This window comes from Sphaerodactylus townsendi, linkage group LG10 (genome assembly GCF_021028975.2).
Source record: "Sphaerodactylus townsendi isolate TG3544 linkage group LG10, MPM_Stown_v2.3, whole genome shotgun sequence".
NCBI classification, from domain to species: domain Eukaryota; kingdom Metazoa; phylum Chordata; class Lepidosauria; order Squamata; family Sphaerodactylidae; genus Sphaerodactylus; species Sphaerodactylus townsendi.
In genome coordinates this window covers 31,181,189-31,201,454 of record NC_059434.1, presented here as the reverse complement: position 1 = coordinate 31,201,454, position 20,266 = coordinate 31,181,189, and the positions used below count along the sequence as shown (strand labels likewise).

The 20,266-nt window shown below is 41.1% G+C and overlaps 1 protein-coding gene across 4 annotated transcripts in view; it reads left to right on the top strand.

Moving 5' to 3' along the window:
* STOX2 (storkhead box 2) overlaps nucleotides 1–15,096 on the top strand; it is a 136,659-nt gene extending 121,563 nt beyond the window's left edge. For all 4 annotated transcript variants that reach the window (XM_048509232.1, XM_048509233.1, XM_048509235.1 and 1 more), the window contains exons 3-4: nucleotides 3,599–5,864; nucleotides 13,582–15,096. In XM_048509232.1, coding sequence (XP_048365189.1) covers nucleotides 3,599–5,864; nucleotides 13,582–13,777 — 2,462 coding nt within the window. In that variant the 3' untranslated portion in view covers nucleotides 13,778–15,096. The remainder of the gene's footprint in view (nucleotides 1–3,598; nucleotides 5,865–13,581) is intronic.
* Nucleotides 15,097–20,266: the final 5,170 nt, after the last annotated feature.

Sequence of the window (20,266 nt, the reverse complement as noted above, 5' to 3'; positions counted from 1 at the left end):
TTAGGCATGAAAAACTGTAACTGTAGGAATCTTCAGGACAATTGGCTATTTTTAGTTAAGGTAGCTGAAGTATCCATAGCAAAAACTGAGACCCCGCAATGGTGCTATTGTCTTTTGAAAATAAAAAAGCTGTTCTCTTCCAACAGTTGCCCCTGCCTCATTGTGGCCAGAAAGTGAGATTTGTATGCATTTTCTTTCTAAATTGCATCCAATTTACATGTAGCAGCTTGAAACGTGTCTTACATTTAACTGAGTTCAGCTTAGGTCAGTCTTCTTTTGTGAGCGGCAAACAAGACATAATCTTCTGTCTGGAAGCTCAGCGGAGGGCACAGTATGCTCTCTTGAGATGCAGAAAATGTACATGTCTGGTGATTCAGTGTCCAGACAGATTTTGCTTTTGAATTATTAAAGCACTACATAATCTTAAATAACACCACTGCTGTCAAGCAATAGTGTAAATTCTGGCTTCTCCAAGTTCTTTTTGTTATTATTCGTGGAAGAAATTACTGGTGAAGTGGAGCAACGAGAGTAGCTTTTGAAAATGAAGCTGGCATGCACATTTACTTAAGGGAAAATAAGGGAAAATAGCCAATCAGATTTCTAGTCCTCCTAGTACTGTGAATTCTGGTCTTTAAAGTGTGTTAAATTCTTTACTTTGTCTTCTGTTACTGTAAAACAGGTATGCTAGAGTGTGATGGGTTATAGCTATTTTGGGCGAATCATTTTGCAAGCCTTCAATAAATATTTTCACAAATAAAAGATAATTACGCTGTCCTCTTTTCTTTTCTGTTCTTTTTTTGCTATTTGCTGTTAGCCTAACCACAGTTGATTAGACTGAAATTGTTCAAAAGTTAATGTCAGAAATGTATGTTTGAAATCTGTAAAATAAATTAAGGCAGAAAATAAAATGTTTCCTCTATAGAGATCTGCATTGTTTTCCCCCTTTACGTCCAGCCTCAAAGCATTTTAAAAGAATCTCCATTTTAAATGATTCTTTGGTGGAAATGCCTTCAACATATCTCCAGTTGTCTGTGTGATCTTTTTATGTTTTCCAAACCTCTGTGCCATCTTCAAATTTCCTGTCTGTAATACACCTCTGAAGATCCCATCCACAGATGGAGGCGAAACATTAGGAACAAGATCTACCAGACCATGGCCACACAGCCTGGAAATCCCACAACAACCTATTAAAACTAAGTTGTGTGGCATTTTCATGAAAAGAGAACAAGAAAGTTTCGATAATTTCAGAGTGGTGTTGCTGTTTCAATTCAAATACTGTTACAAGATTTGGACATGTTTCTCAATTCCTGGAAAGATATTACAAGTAACTTAATATTCAGGCAATTCATTTTCGTGTGTTCACTGTGCAGGCCCACACTGGGTCTGTGCATGCTTGCAGGCCAGCCACAGTAGAGTAGAAAGCCTTTAGGTGCTAACTAGCTGACAAGAAATGTATTCCCTCCCCCAGTTCAGATAGCGGGGAATCTTCCTGCCTGAGGTCACATGACAAGAGGGGAAGGAGTGCATTTACCTCAAATCTGTTCTAAGATCCAAAAAATATTGTACAGCTGCTGTGACTTCCTCATGAGGAATGTTTGTATAAAGAGCTGTAATATCAACTTTCATCAAACCTGCATTGGGTGGGATATGAATCCCCACCACTTTAGAAATGAAATCACTACTGTCCCTAGCAAACAGAAGGATATCCTTCAAAAAAAAAAAGGCTACAGGTGGAAATCAATGAATTTAGCTAAAGGTTCAAATATGGGACCAATACTGGACACTATTGGGCGACATGGGGGGAGGTATTATTCCCTCATGGATTTGGCATAAATGGCTATTGTTGAATGACTTCATGATACCTTCACAATGGTCATTTATGCCAAATCCATGAGGGAATAATACCTCCCCCATAATAAACTGGGGAGTGACTGCCCATGTGCATATTGTTCAATATTAATTTGTTGTGAGCCCTTTGTAAAGGGACCATTTGGTTTATGTTTCTTTGTGTAAATTATCATACAGTAATACCTGTGTAGATATTGATTGTTACACAGTATGAAGGTTTATTTATAATTACTTACATGTATAATGTACTTTGAATATTAGAGACATTGGTATATTAATACCATTAGCCATACAGGTGCTGCTTGGATTATTAACCTTTGAGGAGCCCACCACACTTTCATTATGGTAGCCTCCAGGTAGGACATGGAGATCTCCTGGAATTACATTTTCTTCAGAGAACAGAGATCTGTTCCCCTGGTGAAAGTTGCTACTTTGGAGAGCGGATTGTGTGGCATTGTATCTCACTCTCCCCAAAAACCACAGTTGGCAATCCTACCCTTAATTCACAGGAGTCAAACTCACGTGATGCTGAGGGCTCACAAGTTTGACACCTATGCTAATTGAACGAAGTAACCAGTAGAACAAATGCAGATTGTGTGTAACATGTCTCTGTTTAGCGCCTGATAGTAACTGGGCTATGATGTTCTGTACCAACTGGAGTTTCCAAGTTGATTTGAAGAGCTGAACCATTTAGAGTTCATTTCACTGAAGGTACCTCAGATTTTAAAAATCCCTTGGGAAAATTATGTATTTAGCTTTGTATAAAGGTTGTGCAGTTTCTTTAGATAATTTTTTCCCCTAGCTAGTTGTATACCACTGTGGCACTGTGCCATCCATTCACCATCTAATTCTGCTGCTGTATAAACCAGACCTAACTTTGGCTTGACAAATAACCCTTTTCCCCTGGAATATGATGTCTGTGTTTTTTTTTTAACTTTCCTTAAAAGATACTGCTTTAGAGATAATGATGTTTATCAAGGAAACGTTAATCTAATTTTGTAGGGTGTTCTACATAGAATAGGAAATCTATGTCCTTTTCTAGTATAATTTTTTGTTCTGGAAAAAAGCAAAATTAAAATATAAATATTTCTCAAGAACTGAAGAGGGGATGGATACAGTATCATGTTTTTGAATGTTTTGACTTCAAGGTCTGATCTGGAGGCTATGATTTTGACTTCCACCCAAAAACATTTTTTTAAAATGAGTTTTCACACTTCACTAATGTTTTCTCTTTTCTAGTTAATAAACCTGAAGTACAAGAAGTGAAAAACAAGCAGACAAACTAGACATGATGTTGGGAGATCTGTGAACAAATGTTCTGTATATTTTTTTCCAAGGGTTAGCAGCAAAAGGAGATGCAAGATGAGAGATTCATCATAGTATGGGGAACTTAAACCGTTTTTCCAGTTTATGTATGTGTGTGAAGGAATACAGACATTTATATGGCTAACCATTTTCTTCCTCACAGGAGAACAGCTGCTCCAGGGAGCTAGTGGGTTTAAAAAGTTATGCATTAGGAAAGGATCGTAGTCTGCCTTCCTATCCCAGTGGCATGTACCTTCTTCATATATCTGTGGGAGATCCATTCACACATCTCCCAAAATTACATCTTGCTTGACATCAAATTTTTGCCCTGCGTACTAATTCTGAAATCCTGTCAAAGCTTAGTATTGCAGGGAGGGGCTTGAAATGAGAGTTGCTATTTTTCCATGATAACATTTATTGATGAGATACATTTTATTCTTTTTAGGTGTTCCAACTCCAAGTCCAGAAATCCTTCGTCATACCTTAAACATGCTGGTCCGAGAGAGGAAAATATACCCAACTCCCGATGGCTATTTCATTGTGACTCCACAGACATACTTTATTACGCCATCCCTTATAAGAACTAACAGTAAATGGTACCATCTTGATGAGAGGATACCTGACAGGTCTCAGTGTACCTCTCCCCAGCAAGGAACTATAACTCCTTCCACCTCAGGCTGCGTCAGAGACCGAACATTACCCAAAAACCACTGCGACTCTTGCCATTGTTGCAGAGAAGACATGCACAGCTTGCATGCCTCCACCCTACAGAGAAAATCAGCAAAAGACTGCAAGGACTCCTATTGCCCCCCTTCTCTGTGCCAGGTGCCACCCACTGAAAAAAGTAAAAGTACTGTAAATTTTTCATATAAAACTGAGACACTTACAAAGCCTAAAGATGGAGAAAAGCAGTCTAAAAAATTCGGGCTAAAATTGTTTCGGCTAAGTTTCAAAAAGGACAAGACAAAACAGCTGGCCAATTTTTCTGCCCAGTTTCCTCCTGAGGAATGGCCTTTGAGGGATGAAGACACGCCTACCACTATTCCAAGGGAGGTAGAGATGGAGATTATTAGGCGCATTAACCCAGATTTGACTGTGGAAAACGTCATGAGGCACACTGCACTAATGAAAAAACTTGAAGAAGAAAAGGCTCAACGAAGCAAGGCTGGATCTTCAGCTCATCATAGTGCGAGAAGTAAAAAAAGTAGAAGTCATAGGAAATCTCATGGGAAATCTCGGTCACACAGCAAAACTCGGATCTCTAAAGGAGATCCTTCAGAGGGTTCTCATTTGGATGTACCAGGCGAAAGAGACTATGATTTCTATGACCCCCTTACTAGGTCCCCACGGGAAGGCTGCTTCATAATAGAACACAAAAGGGACAACTTTATCATGCACAGCAGTCCTAATGTTCTTGAATCTCATTTTCCAATGACGCCTGAATGGGATGTATCTGGTGAACTAGCCAAAAGAAGAACTGAGATGCCTTTTCCTGAACCATCTAGGGGAAGCTCCCATTCTAAGGTCCATCGAAGCCACAGCCATACGCAGGACCGACGATCAAGAAATGAGAGGTCTAATAAAGCCAAGGAGCGGTCTCGATCCATGGATAACTCAAAAGGACTTTTAGGTGCTGTTTCTTTGGGTACTCCTGAAGAGATAGTTGAAGCTTGCAGCCAAGATGACCAAACTAATAGCCAAACATACATTGATGATAGCACCTTAAGGCCTTCACAGTCGCTCAACCATCAAAGGGCTCTGATGTCATCTGCAAACTACAAAGAGGTAGTTAAACCTGAAAAGACAGGTAGCCGTGCAGACACTCCCTGTAACCTGTTGGAACAAAACAAACCAGCAGAGAATTTACCAACCTATAGTGAGCTCAATTCTTGTACGACGAAATCAGCCACCGATGATTATTTTCAGTGCAACACTTCTAGTGAGACTGTACTTACTGCTCCTTCACCGTTGGGGAAAAATAAAGATGACCATGACACAGTGATTTTGTCAGATAGTATTAAAAAAGTGTCTCCTTCAGAGAGGCAGTCACAGCACATAGCCAGAGAGCCAGGAACACACAAAGAGGAATCACCTAAAGGGCCAAACAATAGTGGTGGACTAATTGCTACTAGCCAACCCCCTGAAGTCATTGCAAATGGCCGACTGGTTCAACATCACAACACAGAATCCAGTAGCCTCGATAAGAGGAAAGAAATATTTAGCAAAGACACACTGTTTAAGCCTCTCCACAGTACTCTGTCTGTGAACAGTTTCCATAAGCCCAGTGTGCCACTACTAAAACCTCATCAAAAGACGCCGTCAGACGCATTGCCAAGCAGATGTGACAAACTTGAGCAAACAATGGTGACCTCTGTTACGCAAGTTATTCCTGTTTCACAGAGACAACAGGAACCAGCTGGGAACCAGGAGGCAGCATTTGATTATTATAATGTATCTGATGATGATGATTCTGATGAAGGGACAAATAAAAACGCTGAAGAAGAGAAGAATAGGGACGATGTGGGTACTATGCAGTGGCTTCTTGAGCGGGAAAAGGAAAGAGACCTGCAAAGGAAGTTTGAGAAAAATCTCACACTCCTCACTCCAAAGGAAACTGAAAACAGCAACAATCAGAGGGCCACACATTCAGCTAGACTGGACAGCATGGATAGCAGCAGCATCACTGTTGACAGTGGGTTCAATTCTCCACGGTAGGACTCTATAATGCATTTATAAACACCTGTCATATTTTAGCCCAACGTCAGTATTCTCTATTAATTAAGTAATGTTGGGTCATATTATTACTTTTAAATATTTTATGGCATTTTTTTCCCCTGCAGCTTGGGGCAATCTTGATATGTTTGCTCTGTTTATTACCTGTCCCAAAATAGGCAGCAATCAGGTATTTATGGGCTTGTTGCATCATTGGAGATAATCCCAGCTATTTTGCAGAATTTTCGCTATTATTCTGCTCAGTAAGCAGCCTTTGATCCTTTGTGGACAACGATACCTTCCTGGGGTCAGTGTTGTTAGCTCTGTCATGTTGCCAAGTTTAAGAACACACATTTGATAACAGATATGTGAAGATGGGTTCTCTGGCGTTTGTTTATATTAGGCTTATATTTGTGTGGAAGTCCATAACTGTCAATGCAGTATGTTGCTAAACCTCTTGGGCAGTGGTGGCGAACCTTTGGCACTCCAGATGTTATGGACTACAATTCCCATCAGCCCCTTCCAGCATGGCCAATTGGCCATGCTGGCAGGGGCTGATGGGAATTGTAGTCCATAACATCTGGAGTGCCAAAGGTTCGCCACCACAGCTCTTGGGTGACTAGTCAGCCATTGAGCTTGCAAATTGATAGGAACTCTACTCTTTTTTTTGCATACTTTTAACAATCAGTGTGGTATCTTTTACACTGTTGCAAAAGTAATGAAGAAAAGCTCTTCCATGACCGAAATGCTGTGAATTCACTTGGAGATAAACCTCAGGCAGAAGTAAATGTTTAGGGGGTGTTTTTTTCATATTTAATTTGCTTCCGTTGGGAAGGGTAAGAATCTTTACAGGTTTTGTAGCTAGACATGTTTCATTATAAGCAGCAAATGAGTACACCAAAGGAACATTCTCATTCATCAACATAGAGGAGAAATAGTATTTACAAATAAATAATAGAAATAGTATTTACAAATAAAATAATGTATTAAGCAATAATATTTCAACTTTTATATGTTAAAAAGAAAAATACTACATTAATCAATCAATTAATCAATTAATTAAAACAGAGTAATCAGAAGTTAAATCTAATGAAGACAGAGGTCCTGTGACTGGACCAGTGCAGGGTGGAGATTGAATTTCCAATTCTTGATTGTGTGCAATTGATACCAAAGCCGTGGGTCAAGAGTTTGGGTGTGATCTTGGATATCTCCCTTTCAATGGAGGCCCATGTCACAAATGTAGCTCGGCTGGTGTTTTTTCATCTCCACCAAGTCAGGCTGTTGGTCCCTTATCTGTCCCAGGCTGGTCTTACCGCAGTAATCCATGCAACGGTCACCACCAGAATCAACTACTGTAACTTTCTGTATGCAGGGTTGCCATTGGCTCTGACTGGCAGCATGGGGCACCATTGAGAGCATAAATTAGACCGGTGTTATATGAGCTGCACTAGCTCCAAATGAAGGATCAGATCTGGTTCAAGGTGTTAATTTGAAGCCCTAATGGTCTGGGACCAGGCTACTTGAAAGACCACCTCTCCTGGTACACCCGTCGGAGGACATTATAGTCCACAAATAACACTCTTTATACTTTAAGGTAGCTTGTATCTGGTCCTTATCTTTTGCCTTGGCCTTAGTGGCTTCGCACAGCCTGAAAACACTTGTGATTTCACCTTGCTGGGATGGCGAGCGAGCGGCTGGAGGGGTGTTTGGGAAAGAGATATTAATCAAAAGATGTATAGTGGACTTTAGTTCCACCAAAGACTTGCTTAAATGCTGTTTGCAGTATTCCTGTCAGTAAACTGAATTCTGAACCCAGGATTCTGGTTTTTATGGGGCAATCAACAGATGCTGACATATTGCTGGCACTCCTCAAGTAAAGGGTTCCTACTATTCAGCTGGCCATGACTGACAAGGGGCCCCTATTATGGGTTATTCCAATGTAGAAGTGGGGTGAGCTAGAAACAAGCAGAACGAGGTGCTTGAACGAATCATTGGGAGAGGCACCAGCCTGGTCCAGGGCACAGGTGGATGCCCCATTGGAACACTAAGATCAGACAAGGGGTTGGAGCCAGAACCCAATAAAAGACTATCCCAACAGGAACCAGGAGGACAGTGGGATGCAAAGGTGCTGGGATTTTTACGACTTCGACAAGAAGGAGCCTGACCCGAGGCAGAGATGAATGAGAGAGCTGGCCAAGTGGGATGCTCACATTGGGCGGGCCCTTCCAATGCACCACAAGCGGAGCCAACAGGAACGGGAAACACTCGCCCTGCAGGGTGAACTGTTAAAACTCAAGGAGTGTTTCATGAGTTCCATCCCATGGAGTTCTAAGAAACTTTAGCTTCACCTGATAGAGAATGGGCGAGAGCAGATTCTGCTGCCCTGGACTAGGCAGGTGAGCAGAGAGGAGATGGCATTGGGACTTGTGTGCAGCAGCAGAGGTGCAGCAACCCCACCGACCCACTCCAGGACCAGGTGCAACAGTGGGGCCACTGCCACCTGGGTGCCCCTCAGTGGCACGTGAGGTAGAACTGACAGAGAAGCTCCCATGTTTTAAAATACAGGTGTCTAGGTCCATACAAGAGTGGGGTTGGACTTTCCTTTCTGATGCAAACCGTTTCAGATATGTTGGAGCATTGCTGAAAGGCACAGGGCCAGTTAGTGTTTGCATTAATGAGTTTCGGCTCCTCATGAGCAAAGTGTGAAACTCTGTTGAGTTTTTGACTCTGAGTAATTGACTCTGTCTAGGGTACAGTACTTCTGAGACAGGCCAAACCCTGAGATTTTACAGGTGGCGCTCACGCAGGATTATCCCTAATGGTGATGGGCAAGGTGAGATTGGAAGGTGAGACTGAGAATCGCATCCAAATGGTTAAGTTTGCTGAGCAATGTGAGAGCTGATTGGCTAAGCCTAAGAAGCTGACCGGGAACCTGAAGGCAGATCTGCAGCAGAGAGACATGATTAATTGGAGAGACCGCCACATGCATTTAGGGCTCTGCCTACAATGCGAAGGAGAAGGGCATTTGATGGCTACTTATTCCCAGAGGAAAGCCGGGTGGGGAGCCAATCAACACTAGGAGCTGCTACTGAGGTGGTGAGCCATCCCGGCAAAGGAGAAGCCCGGCACACCACTTCCAACAGGCAAATGCACTGATGACATCTGGACAAGAGCAGAGAGCGGAGGAGCGTCTGTCTTCAGAGGATCTGATGGATGAGTAGCCAAGTGCCCACCAGCCACAGGAAAACAAATCAAATCTGTCTTAACTTGAACCACAAGGCAGGCTTCCAGGAAAGGCATACGACACATGATGAGTGGCTATGCGAACCCTATTTTTGTCCCACTGAAAATTTATCAGAAGGGACCCATATGACCCTCCAAGGGGTTATAGACTCAGACTATAGTCACAACCTGAAAAACCTGGCAGTGGCTGGGATTATCAGTGCAGGGGTTACAGCACCCCATGCAGTTGAAACAAATTGACAAGAATCTGGGCGGGGGGACCCATGATACACTTTACTTCTCTGGTAGTACTGGGCATTTATAACCATTCAGAACTGTTACAGTTTGCAATTATTCCAGTAACCAAATTTATTTTCATACTTGGTTTAAACCGGCTTGCCAGGCATGATCCTGACATTAATTGGAGTACTTGTGTCATAAGAACATAAGAACAAGCCAGCTGGATCAGACCAGAGTCCATCTAGTCCAGCTGTCTGCTCATCGCAGTGGCCCACCAGGTGTCATCTCTTTATCTGATCAATACTGTAAAACTCATGTCTGGAGGCAGGAAAATCTTCCAGAAAGCCAGCCAGTTGACTTAAATGGGACAGTCCATAAAAGCAGCTTGGCAGGTATTGCAGGTGAGACTGGGACAAACACCCTGATAGAGTATACTGATATTTGCAAAGTGTTTGAGGAAGAAAAATCTAATTCCTCCCCACCCCCTACCCCTACCCCCCCCAACTGCAAGAATTGTGCTATTGAATTACTGCCAGCAGCAATCCTCCCTAAAGGAGAACTGTGTTCAATGAGTTCAGGGAGAAAGGCATCCAGGGAGTTTGTGGACAAGAATTTAGAGCAGGGTTTCATCAGTCCTGCCTCTTCTTCCTTGGCTGCCCCAGTTTTGTTTAAGAAGATGGAAGATGGGCCTTCAAGATCATCCATGGATTACGATGGATTAAATGCCATTTCAGTGTCAAACACATATCCACTCGCATTGATCAAGGACTTGTTAGGGTATCTGACAAAGGGAAAAATCTTTACTGGACTTGCATCCCTTAAGGATGGGATATCTGCTTTTAATAAACTACTAGGGCAATTTGAATATCTGGTTATGCCTTTGGATTGAGTGGCACCCCAGGAATGTTTATGAACTTAATAAATGAACTACTCCATGTACATCTATGTCGGGGTGTGGTCATGAACCTAGATGATGTGCTGTTTTGTTCTGAGAAGTATGAGGATCATGTAGAGCTGGTGAGGACTATGTTGAAGTAATTAAAAGAAAATCAGCTGTATGTAAAATTGTCTTAAGTGTGAATTCTACAAAGATAAATTGGATTTTCTGGGATACTGGGTCCAGGCAGCAGGCCTTGAGATGCACCCAGCAAAAATCTGGGATGTCTTAAGACCTGCAGACAGTTGCAGAGCTTCCTGGGATTCTCCAATTTCTACGGCATGTTCATCTCCACTTTTGCTCAGGTGCCATTCCCTCTCACAGATGTACTAAAAACAAGAGGAACAGGAGCAGTGCTAAGCTACCTGACAAGAAAATTGAATGTAGCTCTGAATGTCAGCAGGCATTTGATAATCTCAAGAAACTGTTTACCACGGAACCAGTGTTGAGGCATGCTGATCCCACAAAGAAGTTTGTGGTCCAGGTGGACTCTAGTGACATGGCAATTGGAGCCATTATTCTGGAAGCAGGGGAGGGAAAGCAGTTATACCCCTGCACTTACCTCTCCCAAAAGTTCAATGAGATGAAATGTAATTGGGCTATTTGGAGGAAGAGGCAGCCGCTATTAAACTACCTTTGGCTATGTGGAGATATTGGTTGGGAGTCACTGAATCTTTTGAGGGGACAGATCATAAAAATTTGGAACCCTTAAGAGTCCCCGAAAATTAAATACTGAACAATTGCAAGGGGCTGATTTTTTTTCTTCCAAATCTGACTTTGTTTTAAAACACCTGCCGGGGAAGAACAGTTTCTTAACAGATGCACGTTCTTGCCTCCCACAGCACGGGAGTAGGCAGTAGGAGGTGGTTGAGATTGTTTTCTCCCTTAGCAGCTGGGACTGGGGGTAATGACCCAGAACAAAGCAAAAACTATCAGAGAGGGGAAGTCACCCCCAAAATGCTACCCTGCCTTACGTAAACACCAAAACTAATCCCATCCAGGTAATTACACAAGGATTTTAAAATATTCTTCTCCAGGACAGGCCCATTCTGAGGAGATCCTACCCTTCCTGGTTTGCTAACTGTAGTAGACTAGTGAGCATGTGAAATATTCTATTGACTTTTCATCAAAGTGGATCAACATTCCAGGAACATATGTTTAGGGAACGCCACTGCACCCCTATTTAAAAGGCTGTGACCCCTCTCCAATAGAGATAATGGCATCTTTGGGCCACTTGAGATTGTTTTAGGAGATCTGTATGCTGCTGTGTTAACACAAAAACCAAATTATGGTTTCTCCTCCTGGAATGGACAGCAGAGAAAACTGATGGAACAGCTGTCTGGGTTCTTAACATGTGTTTTATGAATCCACTCTACCTCTCCAGCTCTCCTACCTGGGACAACAAAAAACTGCTTTAGAAAAACCAACATAAGGCTTCAAACCTTCTATATAGTTTCTGGGGTCAACATTGTCATTGGGAGCCTTGGGTAATTACAAGGTAATAAGAGAGTTGTCCTACTTCTGACACACTCTTTTTTTAAAAATTGAGATTTTTCATTGGTTTTGGTGTTTTTTCACAGGAAGTTTTTGACAAGGAAACTGCAGAAAGAGATGGGGCGCTCCTGGTGGAAGGGAATGGTAATCTTAGTAGAATGATAGCAGTCTGTGGAAGAAACACACTGAAGCAAATCGTATTTGTACTTGAGAATACTTGGAGAACCATCAAGGCAAAGTAGGGGGATTCAACAGCAAAATATTGTCGATTGCCTTGAAGACTTAGGGAACATGTAGGGTAAATAGAAAAGCCACCTAACATAACATGCTGTAATTGTTACTTGCGTCTGACACTACTGACTATGTTTACAAGCATAGACACACAAGGATTAAAGATGTGGTTGTTCCATTAAAATTAAAATTAATTTCCTAAAACATGATTGGTCCATGCATAAATTCATTCTGTGGTTACCAATAAAAAATTGAAATAGGTGTCCACATCGCTAGCATGTTCTGTGTTGGAAGTTAAAAAAAACCTTTTCAAATATACCCTGAATTATTCTGTATGCCAGAGGTCCCCAGCTTGGTTCCCGTGGCTGTCATGGTGGCTGCTGATACCTTTCCTGGTGCCCGTCCAGTATTTTCAAAAAGTAGGTGGGGCCAGGAAGGGCTTTTGCCTAGCAGGCTGATTAATTGACCATTGGAGATTTAATTGGCCAACTTTTAATTTAATTTAATTGCCAATTTTTAAATCAAAATATTACTTATCCTAAATGTTTTTTAAACCCTTCACTATTTGTTATAATTAATGCAGATTCATCTTATGTTTGTCTGTTATTCTTGTGCCTGTGTCCTTTTTTTCTACTCTGTTATGTTTTGTAAAAAAAATAAATTTTGTAAAAAAAAATTATTGTGTTACTGTGGCTGCCTTTCTCACTCCACCTCCTGTGGCCAGCAGCCATTATATGGCATCCATTTTGTGGCTGCACTCACCACACTGTCAGAATTCCAAAGGTGCAGCAGGCTCAATAAGGTTGGGGACCCCTGCTGTACGTAATGGGAAAAGGGATAGATGTGTAAGAAGTGCTCTATGGAGATGGTGATGCAACTGTACTTCCCATAACTTAGTCAGTCATGCCCAGTGGCGTAGCACCAAGGGGATGGGGGGGTGCACGACGCACCAGGTGTGCGTCAGGGCGGGGGCGTGAAGGGGCGCAGGGTGCACATGTGTCCCAGGCGCAGTTCCTCCTCGCTCCAGCCCTGGTCATACCACCCCACAGCTGATATGCAAGGACCCTGTTATTGAGTGTACCAGCAAAAATGTTTTCCCAGCAATGTGAAGATATTGTTTGCCTCACTTGAATGGCAAATTGTAACTTCAGCATGCTGACATTTGTTCACGATCAGAATTCTCTAATACTGAAGGTTTCAAGTATTAACAGTAAGAAGTATGATGACCGATGGTCACTGAACCCTTTTGTGGCTTTGAGCATTTTAACAGTTATTGCTTAAACTTTGCAAACCTATCTTTGCTATCACAAAGGTTAGGAAGTTGCTTTTTAATTTTGTTTAATTGAGGATGTCTATCGGTTCCCAGCATGCTGAATTTTTCAGCCAGTACCAACTTTCAGGTGTAAAGCTACACGGGTAAAGCTGCAGTACTCACACAGTCCTGGTTATACTGCTAGTCACAGTTGAGGTTATTCTGTTACAATAACATTGTATGAAAATGTAAAAATTCTTTTCTATAACTTTGTATGCTTTTTACCTCCTGGCAAAGTAGATGGAGATATATATGTATGTGTATTTTTCCCCTCTTTTAGTACTCGTGAGAGCTTAGCATCCAACACTTCAAGTATTGTTGAAAGCAGTCGACGTCAGAACCCAGCACTCAGTCCCGCGCATGGTGGTGCAGGTCCCGTGTTTAGCTATCGAGCAGCTGCTGACCCACCCACGAGTGAAGCTGAAAAACTGCAGAAACCTGCTAATTGCCTGCAAGCTTCTGTTACAAGTGTTTGATAGTGTTTCTGCCTCAGATCTTCTGTCTCATCCTATACAGTAAAGTTTACGACACTGGGACTAATGTTTACGTCTTTGGGAAGGGGGAAAAAACCAGGCATCTCAACTGCACAGTTTTTGGTGTCTACTTAAACTGTGCTGCTAAGTAGGCTAGGGGCAACAAAGAAATCTTTATTTCAAGGTATTGCTTTTCACATTTGCGGCTCTGTAGCAGCAGAATAGCAGTAGGGATAATATGTACACTTTTGCTTCACTTAATCGTAACTGAGCACATATATGAAAGTCTAGACACTGTAAGTGTAATCTGCATTTTCAATGTCATGCAGTTGCCAACTTCATTTTAAAAATGCCACAGATATGTGATGCCCCCTACAACTGGTTAAGCTCTTTACCACAGAGTTGATGCTTTCCCTTTATAGCAAAGCCTCCATTGAAAGTAAACAGCTAAGAATCACCTTGGGGGAAAACAATGCCAAACAAAACTTAGGGAAAGACCTCAATGCTACCTGTGAATTATTTATACATCTGTCATTTTCACTGTGAGTTTTCATGACATGATCTTGCAAGAATCCATAGCCAATGTAAGTCAAAAGAGGTCATATTTTAAAGATGTGGGACAAGGCGAGAGATAATGGAGATGTTTATTTTTGCTTTGTTTGATTTCTTTAAAAGTATATAATATGCTTGTCTAAAATTTATTTCTTAATTTCCCGTAGCTGCAAGCAGGGATACAAGACTTTGAATTTAAGATGAGGAAGGAGAAACCTAACTTTGATTGGAGCGTGTCACTAAGTGATAGAAGAGGTAACAAAGAAAGGTAGCTTTTTTAAATAGGTGTTCACTGTGCCACTCCAGTTGTTACTCCAAATTACTATTGAAATGATTTGTTTGAACAAAGAAGAAGAAGAAAGTTCTTTGTGATACAAATGATGAGTAAATAGCCTGAAGAGTTGATTTCTTTCTATGGAAGGACATATTTCTATTTTATGTAACTTTTAGAGTGCCTAAATTAGGCTGTTGAAACTAGCATACACTGTAGAGGTTATCAGAGAACAGAGTTTAGAGACTAATAAACTTCAGGCCTTTTATTGAATTACATTTCTTTGTGAGTTACCATTGTACGGAAATACTTAGTTTTTTTTTTCAAAGTCATATGAGTTGAAATTAAATGTGTTCAGAAGGATCACTGGTAAAGAGATGTTACTTTTCTAGCCTGAAAGAATAAGAAATGATAAAACAGATTTCATTTCATTGATGTACTCAAAACCTTGCTAAGTTTTTCATCAACAAAGGTTAGTTCAATAAAAGACATCACTTTACCTCGTTTTTGTGTGTCTCACAAAGTTGATAGCAGAAGCTCTGTATCCACAGGTTTGTTATACCTATACCCTGAAATTGCTAATCCAAAGTAGTTTAAACAAACCCTATTCCTGCTAATTTTAGAAGGCTCCACAATTTCAAAAGTGAACAGAAGTATAAAGGGACAAATTTTGCTCAGTTATTTATGAAATCCCATACTCTAGGAAATGATGTTCATGTCATCATAAGTATAGTACTAATGGAAGAAGAAAAATACAGTAATTCAGAATCAGCGTACATTGCTAAATGTGCATTAATATTTATATTTTCTGTTTTTTTGGTGATATTCCGGTGCTATAACCAAGTGTACCAGTAAAGACAGTATTTTCATCTGGTAATGAGAGCCATTCATATAGCCTGCTTAAGCTTCTCTTGTGTTCTGTATTGTCTTTTGAAGGTGCACTCTTATTCCTAAACATCGTTCAGGTGCTTATGACATAGCTTTATAGACACTGGACACAACTGGTTTTAGTTTACAGTGGGGTAGGTCATGCCATTGCAAATCAAAGGGTTCTGGAAAATAGCAGATCTCAGACGTGTCTACTTGAGATCTGTACAAGCCTTCCCTTTTTTGATGGCAGAAGTACTCTGCACAGGTAATCCTAATGGGCTCACTAGACTTTTGGAATCCTGTGGAACTTTGAGTTGCACCACTTCCGCCTGCAACAACCAGGTCTAGAAAGATTCTTTATTATCACATGAAAATGCTCTTTGGTACAAGTGGTAAAGATGACTCAATGCATGGGATGGAGGTTATTCTGCTGCTTGGTTGGTTCATCACTAGGCTTTTTGCCTATAAATACCTTCGAAGCTCTGTTGTAATAACCCCAAAACGCATTGCCTGATTAAATTTATTGCTTGCATATGTAACTCGGGGAATATTTAAAACAGGCAGACTCCAGAGTTATTAGTGTATTAAGGGGGAATTGCTATAACACAATACAGTAGCTAACCATTTTTTTGTCTGAGATGTGCTCTGATAATTATAGTATGTATCAGTTCACTAAATAAAACGCTAATATGGTATCTTAATTTGTAGCTGGAAGCAAAGCAAAAATTAATAAAATGCAGTATTAAAATGTGAACGGGGAAGATACTACCATGTATGGTATGAGGAACATTTCTTCCTTCAGCTCTTTTAGTTAAAAGTATTGAAATTGATACATGTAGCAGTTATACAGATGATATCATTCCTATGTTAAAAATACATTCTCCCTGGGTGTTATTTGAAGGTTCCCAAAGACAAAATTTATAAGGGTCCTGTTAATGTTGGCATGGCTTTTGGCCACTAATATATGTTTATGGCATTCTATTAGCATTAATGTGACTCTCAGAACATGTAATTATAAACCGAAATTACAAAAAGAAACATTCTTATTGTGCATTTTTTAAGATATAAGAAAAGCCCATCTTGAGAGTATCAAAAATTTTACCCACAAGAATGGAGCTTGAGTGTTTTTATCAACCTGTGATAAAATCATGATGACCTTCGTCTTGCATGGTTGAATATCTGTCATCCTCCTTCCAATGTATCAGCTGAAAGGTTTACAAAACCAGAATGCATTTGAATCTCTATATTGTGTTCAACTTTAAAGGGTCAACACAAATCTGTCGGCATTTTGCACACTTGATATGTATTATTATAATACAACATGTTACTTTTATGGTAAAAACTTTTTTTTACACATATAACTACCTCCATCAATTTGATGAAATGCAGCAACATGTTTTTAAAAAAGGGTATTGTTAAGAGCAACGTTGAAAACTTTATGAAGAAAAAGGTCATGACGTTCTCTTGTGTGTCGATGCTTGCATATGAAGTCATTTTTCATTGCCATGATTTCCTGTTACTGTATTCAGTTGGCTTTTGGCTTTAGTAGTAATTAAATTTTATATAAGGACCATAGAATCCTTTTGAGGAACAAGAGGGGGTGGGGTCAAAATTGTCCTTTGTCTTTCTATTTCTGAAATTTCTACCTGGTAGAAAGTCAAGTGTTGGTTGTAACTTAGAAGCCTGTTAATGTATACAGTATATGGAATATGATTGGCGGGTTGGGGCTTAGCAGAAGACGCACCAGGTCTATTGCCTCCACTTCAAACACTTTGGGCCCTATTCTGCCTTTGTTTATAGCAGCATATCACAACAAAGCTTAAATCTGTGCATTATCTGCCTCCAGATGAACCGCTGGTGTGATGCACTCACATTGTCTCATGCATCTTGGGGATAAGATACTATAGAGTCCATATTGTTTCACTGTTGAAATAATTTGAAACCCTGAAATAATTTGAGTAACCCACTCACCAGATAAGGTGTAGAAGTGTTGTCCTTTGGGCCTCTAGTTAATCAAAGGGAGAGGAGCAGTTAAGAAACTTATTCCAGAAGCATCCTAAAAAAAAGAATAAGTGGCCAGTGTCATTCAACAGGGATAATTTTTACAGATGCACATGGTGTATTCCAAAGGTTTTATTCAGTCCAAGGTGTGGACATCATTCTTACAAAAATAATAAACAATAAAGGGAAGAGCAGTTTGTAAGAAACTTTTAATTGGTCAAAACAAACCTGTGCCTGTTATACTCAGGGCTGTGAATGTTCTGTGCCTGAAAAATTCAGATTCTGCTGCAGGAAAAATCCAGGTTTTGCCTGAGAATGCTTATGTTCTATAGGCTGAGCATATATATTTTGCTTCTTTCAGAGCTTACCTAAAACAATTTAATGGATTGAAGCCACCCTCCCTTGGCCCCAGGTCTTAGACAGTTGTATTATAACATTTTAGATTGTACCTCATGCATCTCTTTACAGCCATTTGGAAAAGCTTGTGAAAGCAGAGATTTAAGGGATCCAGAATCCTATACCAGATCTAGATTCCATCCTTGGCCGCCTTCCGCGACGCCTTTTTTATATTTCTGGGGACGCGGGATAAACGCCGCCGCCCTTTAGGGAGCCATTCGCGACAGGCGGCGCTTGCCGCAACGCGAGCAGCTCCAACCTGACGTGGATCGCGCTTCCTCCTCCTCAGAGCTGCTGCCAGGCCGCTTTCTAAACAACAACCCTTTAAAGGGTTGAGCTTTTGCTCCCAACAGCGCAGCCCCGGGCGGGCGCGAAAGTGCTTAACCGCGACCGCCGAAACATGCAGTTTCCCTTCCCCCCTTATCCCACTCCACCTTGTCCCCTGTCGTTGTCCAGTTGGTGCTTTGAAGTTCTCCTCACTGTCCTCCGCACCCCTGGAGGTCGGAGGGCAAAGGCGGGCGTGGGCTTCAGGAGGCTGTGCGCAGGCCTGGCAACGTGACAAGGCGCAAGTGCGATCAGGCGAAGCAGAGGCGCTACCATGCGCGACGCCTCGTCTCCTCCGGCCGTTCCCTGAGGTCAGCGACGCGACGCTATGCGCGGTTAATCGCCTCCGCCCCCACGCCGGCAGAATTCTTGCCGGCGTGGGGGCGCCTCGGGGGCCGTGCGGAAACGGCCCTTGAGTGTTACAGCAGTGGTTGCACCAAGTGCATACAGCCCTGTTTATAAAATAGCTATGTGGTGAAAAAGCATTCTTGCTCTCAGTAAATCACCAGCAATAGAGTAAAAGGCAATTACTGTATATACTCGTGTATAAGTCGACCCGCATATAAGTCGAGGCACCTAATTTTACAACAAAAAACTGGGAAAACTTATTGACTCGCATATAAGTCGAGGGTGGGAAATACAGCAGCTACTGGTAAATTTCAAAAATAAAAATAGATACCAATAAAATTGCATTAATTGAGGCATCAGTAGGTTAAATGTTTTTGAATATTTATTTCAAAGAAAAATAGTAAACTAGCTCTGTAAGTGGCTCAACAAGAACAATATGGTATCAACAATAACTTTAAAAGTACAAAAACCTTAGCTTTTTTGTAAGGAAGGGTTTTAAACAATGGATCTTACAATAAAAACTGGAATTAACATGCCTGTTCACTGTGACACAAAACTACCCTGCTTTTAAAAAGAATAGTTCATTATTTTTAGTGTACATATTTTTTAAAATTGCACGTGGCAGGTGTCATTTTAGAAGGGACATTCACACAACCTGTCAGGGGAGGAATGTTTATGTTACCAGTACCAACATTTCAGAGTATCTTTAGGAGACCCTCCTGATGATACCACCCAGGTTTGGTGAAGCCAGGAGCACCAGGGGGGTCCAAAATTATGGACCCTCAAAAGGGTAGCCCCATCTACTATTAGCTTCCATTGGAAACAATGGGGGATGGGAGCACCCACTTTGGGGGTCATAACTTTGGACCCCCTGAACCAAACATCACCAAACCTGGCTGGTATCAGCAAGAGATTATCCTGATGATACCACCCAGGTTTAGTAAAGTTTGGTTCAATGGGTCCAAAGTCATGGACCCTCAAAATGTAGCCCCATCTACTATTAGCTCCCATTGGAAACAATGAGGGATGGGGGCACCCCCTTTGGGGGTCCATAACTTTGGACCCCCTGAACCAAACTTTACCAAACTTGGCTGGTATCATCAGGAGTGTTACCTGATGATACCCTGAAATTTTGGTGCCACTAGCCTAAAAACTGCGCCCCCTGGCGGCTAACAAAATAAAAACCCTAAAATATTTTTAAAAATACAGCTGACTCATGTATAAGTTGAGGGGGGCTTTTTCAGCACAAAAATGTGCTGAAAAACTCAACTTATACACGAGTATATATGGTACATTCTTTTTTTAAACAAAGTAAATCACTTTTAGAATAAAAAGCAGTTGATGAAACCGTGGTAAAATGTTGCACTGACATTGTGCCTTTTACCAGAGGATCTCAAGTATTTCACAAACGTCATGACTATCGGGAATAAGCTTACTGAACTTAAAGTGAGTTTTGATCCAAGATGTTCGTGCCACAAATTTGTCATTTTCAAGATGCCCTCATTTGACTTGAAGGTGATGGTGCTTTGGTTCACCCTTTGGTTGCCTCTATACAGTTGCCAGTGTCAGTTTTCTATATTGCTTTTGCCAGCAATGAATAGTTCCATATTGCTTTTGTCAGCAATGAATAGTTTAATATTTTAAATAAGTTCATTGTTAACTTTTCCAGGTTAATCTTTAAATTAAGTTTTTGAAAACAAATAACGTCATTCTAGAGTTTTGCACTGGTT